The sequence below is a fragment of the Cyprinus carpio genome, chromosome B22 (genome assembly GCF_018340385.1).
Source record: "Cyprinus carpio isolate SPL01 chromosome B22, ASM1834038v1, whole genome shotgun sequence".
NCBI classification, from domain to species: domain Eukaryota; kingdom Metazoa; phylum Chordata; class Actinopteri; order Cypriniformes; family Cyprinidae; genus Cyprinus; species Cyprinus carpio.
Window position 1 is genome coordinate 13,106,471 of NC_056618.1, and position 18,277 is coordinate 13,124,747.

General features: G+C 35.6%; 2 protein-coding genes and 2 long non-coding RNA genes across 4 annotated transcripts in view; 3 read left to right on the forward strand and 1 right to left on the reverse strand.

Annotated features, from left to right (window-relative positions):
- The window catches only part of LOC109103223 (NLR family CARD domain-containing protein 3-like), a 1,793,396-nt gene that overhangs the window by 1,665,002 nt on the left and 110,117 nt on the right, over positions 1-18,277 (reverse strand). The gene's annotated exons all lie outside the window — the stretch shown is intronic.
- LOC109073791 (NLR family CARD domain-containing protein 3-like) lies at positions 479-3,837 on the forward strand (the record flags this gene model as incomplete). The annotated part of the gene is made up of 6 exons (XM_042748678.1): positions 479-537; positions 1,210-1,317; positions 1,935-2,042; positions 2,388-2,472; positions 2,591-2,786; positions 2,891-3,837. Coding segments are annotated over exons 1-6 (1,488 nt in total), but the record flags the coding sequence as incomplete, so codon positions are not given.
- On the forward strand, positions 3,940-9,422 carry LOC122141395. The gene is made up of 3 exons (XR_006157777.1): positions 3,940-3,971; positions 8,146-8,316; positions 9,382-9,422. It is a non-coding gene; the product is annotated as an uncharacterized LOC122141395 (long non-coding RNA).
- Positions 9,491-17,062, forward strand: LOC122141404. Its single transcript, XR_006157788.1, has 2 exons — positions 9,491-9,552; positions 16,428-17,062. It is a non-coding gene; the product is annotated as an uncharacterized LOC122141404 (long non-coding RNA).

Here is an 18,277-nt window from a genome sequence, read left to right on the forward strand (position 1 = left end):
CAGAGAATCATTTAAACACTGCTGCAGTTTCAGAGCTTTGCTGGAAAAAAACAAAACCTTCACAAACTGTGTTTTATATTTACAAATGATTTGCAGAACTTCAGAGCTTCATAACTTCCTAATTAAAAATAACATTGATATTTTAATAGTAGCCAATGTTTGATAAATATCTCATATATTTATATTAGTAATTTAGAGTCAGTTTACAGTCGCTCTTCAGCACTGGGTCTGTACTTATAAAAATAGCCAATAGGCACTGATTTTATAAATGGCTGCTGAGGTAGTTTTCTCAAGTGAAGCGAGTTGACCACTTAACAACTGAATAAGACCAGTGCATTTGTTTGTAACTCACTTTATTTTATACAGTGTTTTTGTTGCTGTTGCTGCTAACTCAACATATTTCTTCATCTCATTAACATCATCATCTCCAGCTCACACTGAACAGCAAATTGTTGTCTCAAGCAGTGCTGATCAATGACAGTTCATCTGCAGTATGAGAGAGAAGAGAGGAAAGATGAGTCTCTCACAGAAACAGAGGTAAGACTGTGTCTGCTTTCAGAGAATCATTTTAACACTTTCTGTGAAGAATAAAACCCCATCAATAATTATTTTTCTTGCTGTTGCCATGAATGAAATGTAGTTTCTCCAAGATACTCTCTTTAAACAACCACATCTGTGTAAAGAAAAGAGCACCATGTTGTTTCTGAATTATCTGTACTGTTAACCTCTCAGAACCTGTAGAAATGACATCAACAGATCACTCATAATTTATCATATAAAGGTTATTGCATTACATGTTTGGGGTTGCATATTTAATGGGTATTAAATGTAAATAATGGACAAACTAGATATTATTTAAATTAATACAAATATACATCAAACTCATACAGTGTAAATTAATGGATATTTTTAAAGGGAAACTGAAAAGATTTTTGTCTCTTTCTCAGACTCGTTCACTGCACACAGGTCATTGTTCATTATATTCATTGCTATATATACAAGATATTGTATGAGGCAGCTGTGTTTATCAGTGAAGTAGAAAAGCAGCGCTTCACTTGACTGTTAGATGATTCCTTTATAGCAGACCTGATGAGTTAGTGAACTAGTTTGTGTTCAACTGGACTAAACAAACTCCCATTTGACACACACAATCTCTTTAAATGAGACTGAAGTATCTGTTATAGTTTTCTCTGTTCTTTGTGTCATTAGTGTAAGATCAGGATCACATGTGTCCAGCTCTGTGTCTGTGAAGAGTGACCGGTCAAAAGATGGTGTGCCACCGAACTTCAGTGAGAAAAAAACATCATCTACCAAAAGGTATGATGTTTTAGCATTATATCTGCTAATTTTTTCATTGTGGTTTTTGTGATAGATGTTGAGTGCATAAAAAAATAAATCAGTGAAAACAATATATGGTGACTTTTATTGAACTCAGTCTAGAGTTTATTTCCAGTAATACAATTATACATTACGAGGTGCAAATTCAGTGTTATAAAAACAGAGTAGGTTCAGGTTCACTTTATTTGTACCCATGGGTAGACTAGGTTTGCAGTGTTATGAGTTCTCACATCTTTCACATTTTACAGACAACACAAACATTAAACAACATGTATGATAAAAGTGCTTTAAGGTTCTCAGCATCATTAAAAACCACCTAGACTAAAATAATAATAATAATAATAATGTTCCTAAGACCTATCCTTATTCAACTGAGTGATAGCTGCTGGCACAAAGCTGTTTTTATATCACTTAGTTCTACAATACGGAAATAACAATCTACGTCTAGATGGCAGAGTAGATCATGCAACCAAACATTTATAGGCATAGGAGAACAAATGCACAGCTATATCTCTGTTTTAATAACTGTTTATAACATTAAAACTTTATGAATTAGACTGAAGTGCACTGTGTAATATTGTTCTTTGTGTCATTAGTGTAAGATCAGACTCACATGTGTCCAGCTCTGTGTCTGTGAAGAGTGACTGGTCAAAAGAAGGTGTGACACCGAACTTAAGTGAGAAAAAAACATCATCTACCAAAAGGTATTTAATGTTTTTCTTATTGTTGGTTGCACATGGACTGCTAGAAAATATTTAATTGAATATGTGTCATGAATCTATAATTGTTTAAATATTTATCAGAGTTTTCATTAAGATGCTAAAAGCATCAGCAAAAAAATTTAAATGATTTGATGTGAAGTACATATTTTGTAAATTTTGGTGCACTAACATAACTTTATTAATTCACCAGCCCCTGTGTTGTTTGCTTTAAGGACAGAAAATATTACAACGAGAGACCTAATATTTACCTAAATTAACACTTAAATAGATCCTATACTTTAACAGTGTGAAGTTAAACATCTATTGCTTTCTGTCTTTGTTAAATAGAGTTCAGTATGAGACATTAGATTCAGACGTCCAGACTCACAGGAACTACAAGAATTTCAAAGACAATCTCCTGCAGATCTTCCAGGTAGGAAAACACATTTTCAATAATGTTAACCTGATTTATTGTGCTTATTTGTTTTCTTTTAGGAACACATAAAAATGTAAAAGGAAACATTTATTTTTTGTATTATTTCTTTCTTTAGGATCTTGAAAGCAAAATTATCACATTTCTGAAGAATGAGCTGCAAAAGTTTAAGAAAATATTACAAAAAGAAGACTTAGACTACTTTGTGAAGGACTTTAATGAGAACAGATGCACAAACAAAGAAGCAGCTCTTGATCTCACGCTCTGCTTCCTGAGAGAGATGAAGCAAGATGAAGCTGCTGATACTCTAGAAAGTAAGTGACTCATGATCATCTGTCACCTTGTCTTATAAATGTATTGGAGAAAATAGTTTAACTAAAAGGCTAAAAGAAAAGTTTTTTTTCATCCCTGTGTTTAGATGAGCTGTTCTTCATTCATCAGCTAAAGTGTAGCCTAAAGAAGAAGTATCAATGTGTGTTTGAAGGAATTGCAAAGCAAGGTGACTCTACACTTCTGAAGAACATCTACACAGATCTCTATATCACTCAGGGTTGTAGTGAACAGGTCAATACTGAACATGAGGTGAGACAGATTGAAGTTGCTTCCAGACGTCATGAATCACAGGAGATACAGGTTGAGTGCAAAAATTTGTTTGAAGCACCTGAACAAGACAAACAGATCAGAACTGTACTGACAAAAGGAGTTGCTGGCATCGGAAAATCAGTCTCTGTGCAGAAGTTTGTTCTGGATTGGGCCGAAGGAAAAGAAAATCAAGATATCAGCTTCATATTTCCTCTTCCATTCAGAGAGATGAACTTAAAGGAGCAAGAAAAACTAAGTTTGATGGATCTTATAACTCAGTTTTTCCCAGAGACAAAAGGACTGAAGCTTACAAGAAGAAATCAATTCAAAGTCTTGTTCATTCTTGATGGATTGGATGAATGTCGACTTCCTGTAAACTTTAAGGATAATGAGACGAAGAAGAAGAAAAGTATATTTGTTCGTGAGTCTACAAAACAGAAAAATAAAAGTAAAAACATGATTGATTTGCTCAAGACTGCAGTGGACAAGGCACTAGAGAGTGATAATGGACACCTGGATCTTTTTCTTCGATTCCTCCTTGGTTTGTCAATCCAGGCCAATCAGAGACTCTTACAGGGTCTGTTGACACAGAAAAATAGAAATCAGCAGAGCAAAGAGGAAATAGTTCGGTACATCAAGCAGAAATTTGAATCTAATCTGTCTCCAGAGAGATCCATCAATCTGTTCTACTGTCTGAATGAACTGAACGACCAAACTCTGGTGAAAGACATTCAGACCCACCTTAGCAAAGGAAGTCTCTCATCTGCTGATCTTTCACCTGCCCAGTGGTCTGCTTTGGTCTTTGTGTTGTTGACATCAGAGGAGGAGCTGGAGGAGTTTGAGCTTCAGAAATTCAAGAAATCAGACGAGTGTCTCATTAGATTATCAGCAGTCATCAAAACCTCCAAAAGAGCTCTGTAAGTTATTTAATATATTTTGTCATCTTAAAATTACATTAATCTACATTGATACATAGCAGGCTTGGACACCCCTGATTTATAGTGATAATTAACCATGTACCAGTTACAAGTAGGGGTGGGAATCACCAGAGGCCTCACGATACAATATTATCACGATGCTTGTGTCACAATTCAATATTATTGTGATTTTAAATATATTGTTATTTTCACGATACTTGTGTCACTATAAAATAGTATTGTGATTTTAAATATATTGTTACATCTGTTTTAACAAAAAAATAAAAACTCAATTATTAAATTAAATAAAACATGTAGTCTTACATCTAGGGATGCACCGCAATGAAAATTCTGGGCCAAAACGGAAACCGAAAATTCTGGATGCACTTGGCTGAAAAACGAAACGTTGATCTGCCTTCAAAACACCCGGTAAAAGAGTCACGCGATAACGTGCATCATCACGGCACCCTTCATGGAATTAGTTCTGGCTTTTGTTCACACAGCGCTCGTTCCCGGCAATGTTACTAGGTCCCCAACCCGGGATCGATCCCGGGACATGTTTTTGCGTTCACACAGAAGGCGACCCGGCAATTTCCCGGGTCCAACGTGCAGTGTGAAAGGGGCTTTAGGCTGGCCACAATAAAAGGGCACTCTAAAATGTGCAGTTTTACTGTATTGATGGTCCGCAGTGCAACACATCTCCTTCTGATAACTTTCCGCTATCTCGTCATCTTTATTTTACTAACTTACTGCATGCTGAAGGTGACCTAGCTGACCTCACCAGAAAAAAAAAAAAATCAACACCACCATCTAGTGGATTGTCAAGGAATTTATTTTATTATTCTACCAAATAGTATACTAAAAGATCGATACTTGCAGTCCATGTATCGATTCAGTATTGCTGCGGAAAACATCGCAATACTATACTGTATCGACCCCCCCCCACCACCACCCCTAGTTATATGTATATATCTCTTTTAGGGTTAAAGCAAAACAATTTTTTTTTTTCCTGCAGCCCTTTGGAATTAAAGTGCAGAGCTGTTTTATTAGATTTACATGGGTTTTATGTAAAAATATCTCTTTTCAGCAAAACAAGCTGTTAGCTGCAGAAGAAACACATCATGTTATTATAAAACACATTGTTCCATAGTTATTTCTACTCCAATATGCAGTTCAACTTCTTAAACCTCTGCTATAAAGGAGATATACTCTTGCATAACCTCAGTGCATAAATTATTAACCTCCACATCTCCACCTCAAGAAACTCATCATGATAGAGACGCACTTTTAAATATATAACTCATTGCCATTAATGATATAAGCCTTTACATATTTTATTGTGGGTTCTAGAGTGCGACCTAATTTCTCAATGGTGCTACTAAAAAAAATCAGAGGTCGCACCGGTGCGACCAGCCGTTCGAGGGAAATAAAAGTCTCCGTGACTCTGAAAGTCTCCCTGTGGTTCAACAACAGACACTAGAGCTCTTCTTTCTGCATGGGCCAATTTTCACGTCATAGTTCAGACGCGGGCTGGGCCTCCCGCCTGTTTTAGACTTCTCCTTACTTTTATATTTTAGACATCCATCAGTTAGTGATGAAACAGAATTGCTGCTCTGGTGGAAACAACACGAGATCATGCTGCCGTGACTGTCAAGAGCCGCTCGACGGTGTTTAGTGTCCCGCAGCAGCGCAGCTGAACAGTTCTGCGTTCAAATACACACAATAGGCTCAAGCTTGCCGCAAAGCACCGGCAAAAGTAATTACCATAAATGTGACGGGAGAAACAGTAAGGAGATATTTGAATTATTTACTAATAAACTAGTGTTTTCTGAGTCTGTGTCGCAAGGATGAAGTTGCCAAGCCTGACTCGCCATCTCCTCAGAGAGAGAGAAGAGCATTTTTACTGATTATGATTATAATGAAATAATTTTTGTTTTCGATTTGTTTTATTTGGTTAAGTAGACATTTAAAGCTTTCTATAGATATATTTATCATTTATCTATCATGTCTATAGATATATTTATCATGTCTATAGATATATTTATAATTTAGGCATGTTTTCACTGAGTGTCGGATCATTTTTTTACTCCTGTTAAAGACGACACGGCAGAAAGCGCAACGTTTTGTTGATATTGTGAGTGCACACAAATAAAGTAGACCCTTTGCAGTTATGAATGATGTACAGTATTACTTACCTTTATGAGCAATGTGTGTGTGAAAATGACGGCGTATCCACTGAAAAAAAAATGCAAGTGATCACGCCGGCGTCTCCATGTCCTGAAGCATCTCCGCACAAACTATTGGATATAGCTCACATTTATCTGGGTCTAACATTTAAACATTGCTATATGCTTGAACTGTTTTTATATCTATAGATTTTTACTTTAGGCAGGTTGTAATGATTTGAGGAAGGCTTAATTGATCAAACAAAGGCTCACTGTCTAACGCTGGCAACTTAGTCGTTACTTTTAAAAAAACTAAAACTTATATTTAACAAACAAAAAATTCTTCCTAACGTTTTTCTAAATTAACTTAATAAAAAACTGAAACGAAATATAATCCCTTTGCTATTACATACAAAACTGACCTATTTTAATAGCTGAGACAGTAGTATAAGCTGTTTAGGGAGTGTTTAGCTGTTCAGATCAGACACTAGAGCATCCCTTCATTCAGACACAGTGAAGATCTGATCAGAATCACTGTAGAGGGGACAAGTCTGGAAGATTTTGATTCTAGAGAGAGTGTGGGCAGCTGGTTTAGCCAAGGCCAAAGATCAAGAAGGCAAAACTACAGGAGTGGGGCATCCGAGGGGCATGTGACTGCAATGGAGGATAGTCCATAAGACATTGAGCCATGAGATGTTCAGTTTGAAGCCCTTAAAACATTTAATTTAGATTTTCTTTTTATTTATTCATTATTCATTTATCTTGAGATATTTTAAATTTAATTTTCAGCTCAGTGAAGCACTTTAAGCACCAACACTTTTTCAGTAAGTTACCTTTCTTGTAGAATTGTCTTCAAATAAAGAACTTTATGTTGACCAGATTGTTAGTTAATCGTTTACAAGTCAATATTGTCTATATGGACAGCGATTTAAAAAAAAGTGAACTTGTAAAACTGCGGTGTTAAATGCGATGCGGTTGAAAATTTGGGTGAACCTAAATTTTGTGCTGGTGCACCTAAGAAAAAAAGTTAGGAGCACCAGTGCAACCAGTCTAAAAAGTTAGTCTAGAGCCCTGCTATTATGTTCTATTCGAGCATGCTAGTTGTTTTATGTAGGAAATTTGAATCCGTACAATTCTAATATATTTGCAGAGGAAACACACACAGAATTAGTATTAAAGGTGCTAAAAGTTCATTATTTTCCAGAATGTAATGATAAAAATTAAACTTTCATATATTTTAGATTCATTGCACACCAACTGAAATATTCAGGTCTTTTATTGTTTTTAATACTGATGATTTTTGGCATACAGCTCATGAAAAACCCAAAATTCCTATCTCAAAAAATTAGCATATTTCATCCGACCAATAAAAGAAAAGTGCTTTTTTTAATACAAAAAATGTCAACCTTCAAATAATTATGTTCAGTTATGCACTCAATACTTGGTCGGGAATCCTTTTGCAGAAATGACTGCTTCAATGCGGCGTGGCATGGAGGCAATCAGCCTGTGGCACTGCTGAGGTGTTATGGAGGCCCAGGATGCTTCGATAGCGGCCAGTCAGTCTTACCCATGATTGCGGTTTTGAGTAATGAACCAGGCTGGGAGTTTTTAAAAGCCTCAGGAATCTTTTGCAGGTGTTTTGAGTTAATTAGTTGATTCAGATGATTAAGTTAATAGCTTGTTTAGAGAACCTATTCATGATATGCTAATTTTTTGAGATAGGAATTTTGGGTTTTCATGAGCTGTATGCCAAAATCATCAGTATTAAAACAATAAAAGACCTGAAATATTTCAGTTGGTGTGCAATGAATCTAAAATATATGAAAGTTAAATTTTTATCATTACATTATGGAAAATAATGACATTTTTCACAATATGCTAATTTTTTGAGAAGGACCTGTATATTTACTGTTAATCTAAAAAAAATAATTGGTATAAATGTATTTTTTTTTATTTAACAAATGTATTACATGTATCTAACTCTGTGATTTGATTTATTTCTCTTTTAGGCTAAATGATTGTGGCTTAACAGACAAAAGCTGTCCAGCTCTGGCTACAGTTCTTGGATCAGATACCAATCTGAAAGAGCTGAACATGAACAATAATAATCTACAGGATTCAGGATTGAAGCTGCTTTGCAGTGGACTGAAGAATATTAATTGCAAATTAGAGATACTGAGGTAAGTTTTGTGACAATCACTACTGTTTGGTTAGAATTCAGATCCATCTGTTAACATGGACCTAGATCATTTGCCACAGAATTGAGGACAGAACTGCTTCAGCTCAGTGAATTTGCAGGCTTTAATTCCAGCATAAACTCTACATTACAGGGCCCTCATTTATCAACAGTGCATACACACAGATGTGTGTGTAATGAGTGTGTAAGAACAGTTTCATGCAAAGTGTGGGATCTACCAACTTGTACTTAAACGTAGGGATGTGTGTAAATAAAAGCACATCTCTGAGCATGCTTAAGCAGAGAATCTAGTGCTAGAATGGAAATACTACAAAAAGAAAAGCTGCTGTGTGTTTCCTGTGTCCTTTAATTGCAAATACTAAACTTATAAATTAATAGTTCAAGTTAGATAAGTTATTTAGTCTTGTTTATCCTCCCAGGAAACAAGATTAAATATATTTTTTGCTTATATAGTATATGCATCTTGATTATTTTAACTAAAAGCAAGACAAAAAAAAAATTAGTAAGATAAGCCTTTTTTGTCATGCAGCTGGGAAGTCATTCTGAGAGCACAGAATGGCTTCTCTGTCAGTTCTGCTTTCTTTTTCCATGATTTCGGTGAGGACATTATACGTTCACGTGATTTATAAAGGGAGGTGTTGTCACCATATATGGTTTATTGGAGGCGTTTCTGAATGCAAATGACCATGAACCTCGTTTTTTAAGTCTAGATCTAGGCACGATGAGTAGACAGAGATCACTGGATCTCAATATTCTACACGAGAGAATCAGATCTCTGCTCTACTGCAGCATAAACACTGTACACTCTACACACTGATGTACATTATTTCAATGTTACAAGGACATTTTTAAATTCTTGCTGCTGGGTGTTTTTTGTGTATCTTGTATAAGAGATTGCTGACTGAAAAAAACATGTGACATTTGTAATGTGGTTGTCGTCGTCATTATCATCATCATCATCATCATCACCTGCAGTATTTGTCAACTGTCAGCTAAAACATTCTGGTAAATATTCAGATTAAAACTGAAGTGTTTTCTCTTTATGCAGTCTGAAGAACAACTGTATCACAGAAGGAGGTTGTCGTGTTCTGGCTGCAGCTCTAAATTCAAACCCTTCAAATCTGACAGAGCTGGATCTGAGTGAGAATCAAATAGGAGACTCTGGAGTGACAGAAATCTCCAGTCTGCTGAGAAATTCACAGACACTACAGATACTCAGGTCTGAATTTGGTTAATCTAAACATGAATCAATGTAAAGCTCCAGCTGGTCTGTAAACTGGTGCTGTGTCACAAGGAATGGGTCAGTGATGTGAAGTTGGTGTGTTGGTGTAGATACATTTATAAAATATTAACAAACAGATTGATTTTTGAGATGATGGGAAATGTTAAAATCTTAATGGTGTAAACTTATATGTATTTTTATGTATGTATTTATTTATTCATTCATTCATTCATTCGTTTATTAGTTTGGTCTTTCTGAAGACTTTCAGACTGCAGTATCACTGAAGAAGGTTATAATACAGTTGCAATCAAAATTATTCAACCCCCTTGACCTGCAAGACGTTTTGCTGCTGAGAACATAATTTTATGAAAACAATTCAACAAAGGCATCAGTAAAGTGTTAGAGAAAGTTTGTTAATACACTTTTGAGTGATTCTGAGAATGGAACATTGATGAATCATGATGAAATTCAAATTGGTTCTAAACATTCATGTTCAAAATTATTAAACCGCCCAAAAAGTCCAATTTTATTAATAAAAATCACCAATAAACGCTGTCTGTAAGTGTTTATAAGCTTCTGTCACCTCTCTACTACAGTCTTGGTCCATTCCTCGCCTGAAAAAGCTTCCAGATCACTGATAAGCTTTGGTTTTCACATTGCCGCTGCTTTCTTCAACCAGATATTTTCAATGAGAATTAAATCTGGAGACTGAACAGGCCACTCAAGAACATTCTATGACTGATCCCTGAACCAACCAGAAGTAGATTTGGATGTGTGCTTTGGGATGACTGTCCTACAGGAAAGTCCATTGATCATCAGCTTCAGTCTTTGCACCAAAGGCATCACAATTCTTGTCAAAATGGCCTGATACTTCAAAGAATCCATGATGTCCTTCATACGGTCATGATTTCCACTTCCTGGTGCAGTAAAGCAACCCCATAACAGCACTGATCCACCTCCAAGTTTGACGATGGAGATGGTGTTCTTCTGCTTATGAGCTTTGTCTCTTTTGCAGCAGACATACTGCTGATCCATGGGTCCAAAAAAGTTCCAGTTTGGTCACATCACTCCATAAAACGTTCTTCCAGTGCTCAACAGGTCTACACAAATGAATTTTATCAAGTTCAAGTCTGCCTTTTGTTCTTCTTGATCAAGAGTGGTATTTATCGCAATGTCTCAACATGAAGGCCATACTTGTCTAGTGTTCTTCTTACACACTGCACCTTCTTTCATCAGGTCACCTTGCAAGTCTTTGAAAGTGAAAGTGAAGTGAAAGTCGTGATATTTGCCAAGTATGGTATCCCATACTCGGAATTGGTGCTCTGCATATAACCCATCCAAGTGTGCACACACAGCAGTGAGAAGTGAACACACCGTGAACACACACCCGGAGCAGTGGGCAGCTATAATCCAGCGCCCGGGAGCAACTGGGGGTTCAGTGCCTTGCTCAAGGGCACTTCAGTCATGGGTATTTTGAGGGTGGAAGAGAGCGCTGTTCATTCACTCCCTCCCAGCTACAACTCCTGCCAGCACCGAGACTCAAAACCGGTGACCTTCGGGTAACTAGTCCAAGTCTCTCTAACCATTAGGCCACAGCTGCCCCAAACAACTGGTTTGTGTTCTACCATCTGCGCCACAGAGTCTGATGGCTGTACATTGCAGGTTTTTCTCAGTTGCTCTGATTAAACATTTTAAGATATTGTGTTTTTTTTTCTTCAACACCCTCAAAGGTTTTCTGGTACAACACACTTTAAGCTAAAGAATTAGGCTGAGAGCTGTGTCTCTAGGAACTTTTAATGTCTTGGAAATCTTCATATAGCCTTAGATTTTCTTAAGTAATATACAATTATTTATTCTCTATAGCTTCTCTATAGCTTTTGAGAGATCTCTGTTGACAGTGCCTTTTTTGCTACAATCTCTGAGGGGTTTGAGTAATTTTGATTGCAACTGTAGGTTATAATTGTGGAAAAATTAAAACTGAAAAAATTAATGTTGTCATTTGTTGTACTTTACATTCACCAGTATATAACTTTACCCAGCTTTACTGTGAAAAGAGTCCATTCAGGTCAAATTCCCGTAGTGCATCTTTTTATTTTCTTCATTTGTACTTGTACTTGTGTGACAATCTGTATTATAATGAAGAATAACATCTTTTTCTAATAGACTTTCAGACTGCAGTATCAGTGAAGAAGGTTATAAAGCTCTGTCTTCAGCTCTGAGATCAAACCCTTCACACCTGATAGAGCTGGATCTCACAGGAAATGATCCTGGACCATCAGGAGTGAAGCAGCTCAGTGATTTACTACAGGATCCAAACTGTCAACTTAAGACTCTGAGGTGAGACCTGATGAAATAATGAAAATAGATGATAACGCATGTGAATTACATTATATTATATATATATATATATATATATATATATATATATGATATATTATATTATTTGACTAATTTAATAAGGTATAAAATTTGTTGCATCAAAATGTTCAAAGATGAAAGATGAGATGCTGCAGCTGCTGTTGTTTTGATGATAAATGTCAGCACAGTTTAGTTGTGTTAAAAGTTACAGCTTAATCAGACATTTTGGGTCACTAGATGTGCTGGTGTTCAGTAGTTTGGTGCCTCGATAGTTAACATTTATGATTGTGTTATTGTGGACATTTCTCATGAAAACATATTCAGTGTGATTTATTATCCTGATTGTTTAAATGTTACTGAATGCACTGTACATTAATGTACATCAAGCTCAGATTCACAACACTGTAGATCACTGAACTAGAATAGAGAACTGGATTGCTCATGACGTCATGAAAGTGAAGCCGCCGCGCCGCCATATTGGTAATCCCCAGTGTGCGTAAACGTTCTATTGAATTAATAGGAATCTGTATGATTTTAGTTAAACAACATCACATAAGAAGTCAGCGTTTTTAAATCTGAACATCATGAACATGATAAACATCAGACGGACACGACCTCAACATATAACAAATGACAAAGTGCTCATTCTGAAATCTGTAGAAAGATTTATGCTTTGTATACACATATCTTTATTCACCTTGAACAGTTATTTATTGTTTATATAATTTTGTTATAGTGTTTTTATTTGTACAGTAGGTGCTAACTGCAAATGTTTCAACAATGATTTCATTAACAGCATTCATTTTGAAGCAGGTAATGATTTAAATGGTGGTTAAATTATTATTTATTTAGCATACAACATTTTACATGGGAACAGTAGCTAATGCTAGTAAACATATTTGCGTGATCTTGGAGAGTCTGAAATAGATGTTGCTCAATCAGGACATTAAAAATATACACATCATGAATTTATTCAGATGGTAAATAACTCAATACAGACAGTACGAACATGAAGCTTTATTTCACATAAAGATGGTAAATTAAGCTTTTCATTTCAGTATAGAGCAATATTAACAGTTAACTGATTTGCTTCAAATCGGGTGATTTTAGGTCAGCGGTTTGCATGTGACTCAATGGTGCTCTCTGCTGGTAGGGAATAGTAAGATGGGTGGATCAAACACTTCCGTTGGCTTCACTGTCTTTTGGCAGTTTAGAATGTGATGAGCGATCCAGTCATATATAGATCAATGCTGTAGATCTACTACAGCAGATCTATCACAGGCCACAAACATGTGATGTGTGTCAGGAGAGGATATTGATCAGGCTTACGCTCAAGCAAATTCAAAAGGACACACACACGTCTGAACCTGCAGTTCCTCTCATAATGAGCAGAATTACTGTAGCATCAACACAGACATCAGTTTAATAAAACTATCCAGAGATGGTCTGAACCCAGATCATGTTCTCTGTTAGTGGATCAGCAATCCAGTGTTTAGTGAATTCTGCTACATAATAATAGGAAGAGCCGGCATCAAAAGATCAACTAAATATATCACTATGAATGCTTAGCTGTCACAAGCTAGTTATCTCTTTGTTAACTTTCCTCATCTCCTGCTTAAAAGCCAGAAAGATCTTCAGATTTTTGAGAATCATGATCTAGTGAGCTTTTGCCCCTGAGTTTCTTTTAAAGAATTTACTTTTATCTTAAAAAAACAAAAAAAAAACAATGTTTTGTTACAAAACAATGTTTGATGATCTTTAAATGTTTTGTGATGTAATGCACACTGAATTGATTCCAGCTTCATCTTCTCTTCTGCAGGTTTTTGGGTCCTGCTGCAGATGAAGGCTGTCAGTATGTGACTGGAATTGTGGGTAAAAACCCGTTACTTCTGAGAGAGCTGGATCTGAGTGAACATGAACTAGGAGACACAGGAGTGAATCAGATCTCTGCTCTACTGCAGGATAAACACTGTACACTCAACACACTGATGTGAGTATATTCATTGTTACAAGGACACTTTTAAATTCTTGCTGCTGGGTGTTTTTATGTGTCTTCGTCATCATCAGCAGTATTTGTCAACTGTCAGCTTAAACATACTGGTAAATATTCAGATTAAAACTGAAGTGTTTTCTCTTTATGCAGTCTGAAGAACAACTGTATCACAGAAGGAGGGTGTCATGTTCTGGCTGCAGCTCTAAATTCAAACCCTTCAAATCTGACAGAGCTGGATCTGAGTGAGAATAAACTAGGAAACCCAGGAATGAAGATCATCTTGACTCTGTTTGAAAATGTACAGTGTAGACTGGAAAAGCTGAAGTAAGTATTCTAAAAGTGTATCCCATTAAGTACCCAGACTCTAGTGACCCAGCACAGTTTCATAAATTTGAAAATATTTTACACTTCTCATCAGGACTGCACAATTAATCAAAATAAACTCAAAATTGTGATATGGGTCAGTGCAGTTATCAAATCACAAAAGTCTGCATTTTAAGTTAGAAGAGTAGAAGTTCTGAATGGCTGTTAAATAAAAAAATAAATGGCTGGTGAGCGAGTTATTTCAAGTTTATAATGTGAATTTGAAAGGTTCACCTAGTTTTGCGTTCATGTAATTTCCAAAATTTTTTTTGGCAGATGATGTGAACAGATTTCACCAGATTTGTACAACAAAGTGTTTATAACAGGGTTCTTACAAGGTGCTTGAAGTACTTGAATTTGAATTTTTGAAATGTAAGTCCTGGAAAACCCTTGAAAACAGACATATTTTTGAAAGGGTACTTGAAAAGTACTTGAATGTTTAAAAGGCAGTATATGTGAAATTAGTGTTCTTGAAATGTAAGTCCTGGAAAACCCTTGAAAACAGACATAACGATTTGCCACGCGTCTGATATAAATACAGAGCCGTTTCGTCTGACTTTTAGCAGCGCACGAGATCTCACGATATTACTCCTAGAGGCGAAAAGCGGTCTCGCGATATTAGTATAAAGTTGTGTTTGTGGTAAAACTTTTGATAGTTCTTGCATTATATTGTTCAATCTTTTATTGCATGTGCTGTTCGTTTGGGTTTCATCATTTGGGTTTCATTTCAACACATATAATGTCTGAGGCGTTTTGTGTTGCGCTGTTATCATTTACAAGCATGGAGCATGTCTCCATCTCAGCTGCTCCAGAAACAGACTCTTCCTCTGCATATACTGTGAGTTTGTGTTGCTTAACGTTCATCTGGGAAAACAGTGCATGTTATCTCACTAGATTTATAACCTAAATCATTTATAAACCTATGCCAACATAGGAGAATACATTAACATTTTTCTAAATTTGCAATTTGTTGTACATCGCTATTTCAAAATAAAAGTTCTAACCCTTGCTCTGAGTTTGCATGTGGCCAAAAATTAAAATTACATGGATTTAAATGTCCTTGAATTACTCCGCAAAGTGAAACATGGCCATGCCATTGGCACCCTCTGCAGGTATTTGTTATAATACATAATATAATTAAATTGGTTATGTTCATATTTTGTGTAGGCATATTACATTATGTAGGCCTATTTTATCAGGGTTGTTCTATAAAACCATGTAATTACTTGGTTTTGATACTTTATTTAAACCAATTATTATTGCCTCATCGTTAGTTTCTATATAAATAGTCACCCTTAAGCCTGTTTTTCACTTAGGTCTATTTGTATTACTAAAAAATATCAGATTACTCAATTGTCAAAATAATTAGTAGATTACTTGATTAACACAATAATAATTAGTTACAGCCCTATATTAGTTAAAATATTTCAAAATACAACTGCATTGTTTAGATTTGTGTTAAAATAAATATTTTGTCATTAAAAAAAAAAAAAAAAATCTTTAAAATAGTATTTAAATATTTTCTCATTCTAGTGAACCAAGTATCTGTAGCCTACATCTCGTGAGCTAAGTGCATAGTGTTGATAAGTGGTGATATAGCTCATAATCTCCCAAGTGTATGATACAGCTTTCGTTCTTTAGGTCAATCATATATTCATGAAAAAAAAAATAAATTGTTTTGAATAAGGAAATAATAATATTCTTTCAAATGTTTAAGTTGCCACAGTCATTGCATGCTTTTGTGCTGCACTTTGTTTGTACCATTTTGTTTTATTAGAATTTGAAAGATAATAACAGTATTGTTTGAAAAGTAAGATCTCTGATTTTAGTCCTTGAAAACCAAAAAAGTAGTGCTTGAAAAGTCCTTGAAAGTCCTGGAATTTCATTTTGCAGTTTCTGTACGAACCCTGTTATAAACCTGTTGTGAACTAAACACAGAAACTTAAAGGTCACTGTTCAGTTTTCCACCAAAATAAAAGCCTGAGGGCTCAACATTTGAAAGTAAAGAAATTAACACTTAACAATTACAATAGCATATGTATTATTCCATCCTTTAAAACTGAAATCCTTCTCCAAAGAGAAGCTAAACGTAGTAGCTAAAGCTGCTATTTGTGTAATTGTATGTATATCTTAATTAGTTGTGTTCTCTCTTCTACAGGTTAAACTGCATCAGTATTACAGATGAAGGTTGTGCTGCTCTGGCATCAGCGTTTAATTCAAACCTCAGAGAGCTGGATCTGAGCAGGAATCAAATAGGAGACTCTGGAGTGACAGAAATCTCCAGTCTGCTGAGAAATTCACAGACACTACAGATACTCAGGTCTGTAGTTGGTTAATCTAAACATGAAGCAATGTAAAGCTCCAGATGGTCTGTAAACTGGTGCTGTGTCACAAGGAATGGGTCAGTGATGTGAAATTGGTGTGTTGGTGTAGATACATTTTATAAATATTGACAGATTGATTTTTTTTAAGGTGATGGGAAATGTTAATATCCTAATGGTGTAATAAATGTTTTTATGTATTGATTTAATCTTTCTGTAGACTTTCAGACTGCAGTATCATAAAGAAGGTTATAATACAGTTGCAATCAAAATTATTCAACCCCCTTGACCTGCAAGACATTTTGCTGCGGAGAACATAATTTTATGAAAACAGTTCAACAAAGGCATCAGTAAAGTATTAGAGAAAGTTTGTTAATACACTTTTGAGTGATTCTGAGAACGGAACATTGATGAATTATGATGAAATTCAAAGTTGGCTCTAAATATTTGTGTTCAATATTATTCAGCCCTCCATATTCTCAAATTTTGCACAGAATCTTTTATTCTTTAAAATCACCAATAAACGCTGTCTGTAAGTGTTTAGAAGCTTCTGTCACCTCTCTACTACAGTCTTGGCCCATTATATATCACTATGTATATATCACATCACTGATAATCTTTGGTTTTCACATTGCCACTGCTTTCTTTAAATTCAACCAGATATTTTCAATGAGAATTAAATCTGGAGACTGAACAGGCCACTCAAGTACATTCTATGACTGATCCCTGAACCAAGCAGAAGTAGATTTGGATGTGTACTTTGTGATGACTGTCCTGCAGGAAAGTCCATTGATCATCAGCTTCAGTCTTTGCACCAAAGGCATCACAATTCTTGTCAAAATGACCTGATACATAAAAGAATCCATGATGTCCTTCATACACTCATGATTTCCACTTCCTGCTGCAGTAAAGCAACCCCATAACAGCACTGATCCACCTCCAAGTTTGACGATGGAGATGGTGTTCTTCTGCTTATGAGCTTTGTCTCTTTGCAGCAGACATACCACTGATCCATGGGTCCAAAAGGTTCCAGTTTAGTCACATCACTCCATAAAACATTCCTCCAGAGCTCCACAGGTCTACACAAATGAATTTTAGCAAGTTCAAGTCTGCCTTTTGTTCTTCTTGATCAAGAGTGGTATTCAGCAAGATGTCTCAACATGAAGGCCATACTTGTCTAGTGTTCTTCTTACACACTGCATTGAAATAGTTTTCCTCCTTTCATCAGGTCATCTTGCAAGTCTTAGGCTGTACATTTTAGGTTTTTCTCAGTTGCTCTGATTAAACATTTTAAGATATTGTGCTTTTTCTTCAACACCCTCAAAGGTTTTCTGGTACAACACACTTTAAGCTAAGGAATAAGGCTGAGAGCTGTCTCTAGGAACTTTTAATGTCTTGGAAATCTTCATATAGCCTTAGACTTTCTTAAGTAATACAGTTATTTATTCTCTATAGCTTTTGTGAGATCTCTGTTGACTTTGCCATTTTTGCTACTTCAGCACATGCAGGGATGTGACTTAAAAACAGCAATGTTGAATAGGGGTTGAATAATTATGACATAGCTCTGTTATTAAAATCTTATAACTCAAAAAATGTACATTATATACTGACATAATGACTTTTTGTATGCCAGTGACCTGTTATAGATGCAATTTTGATTTTATCCTGGATCTTAAGAAAAGCTTGT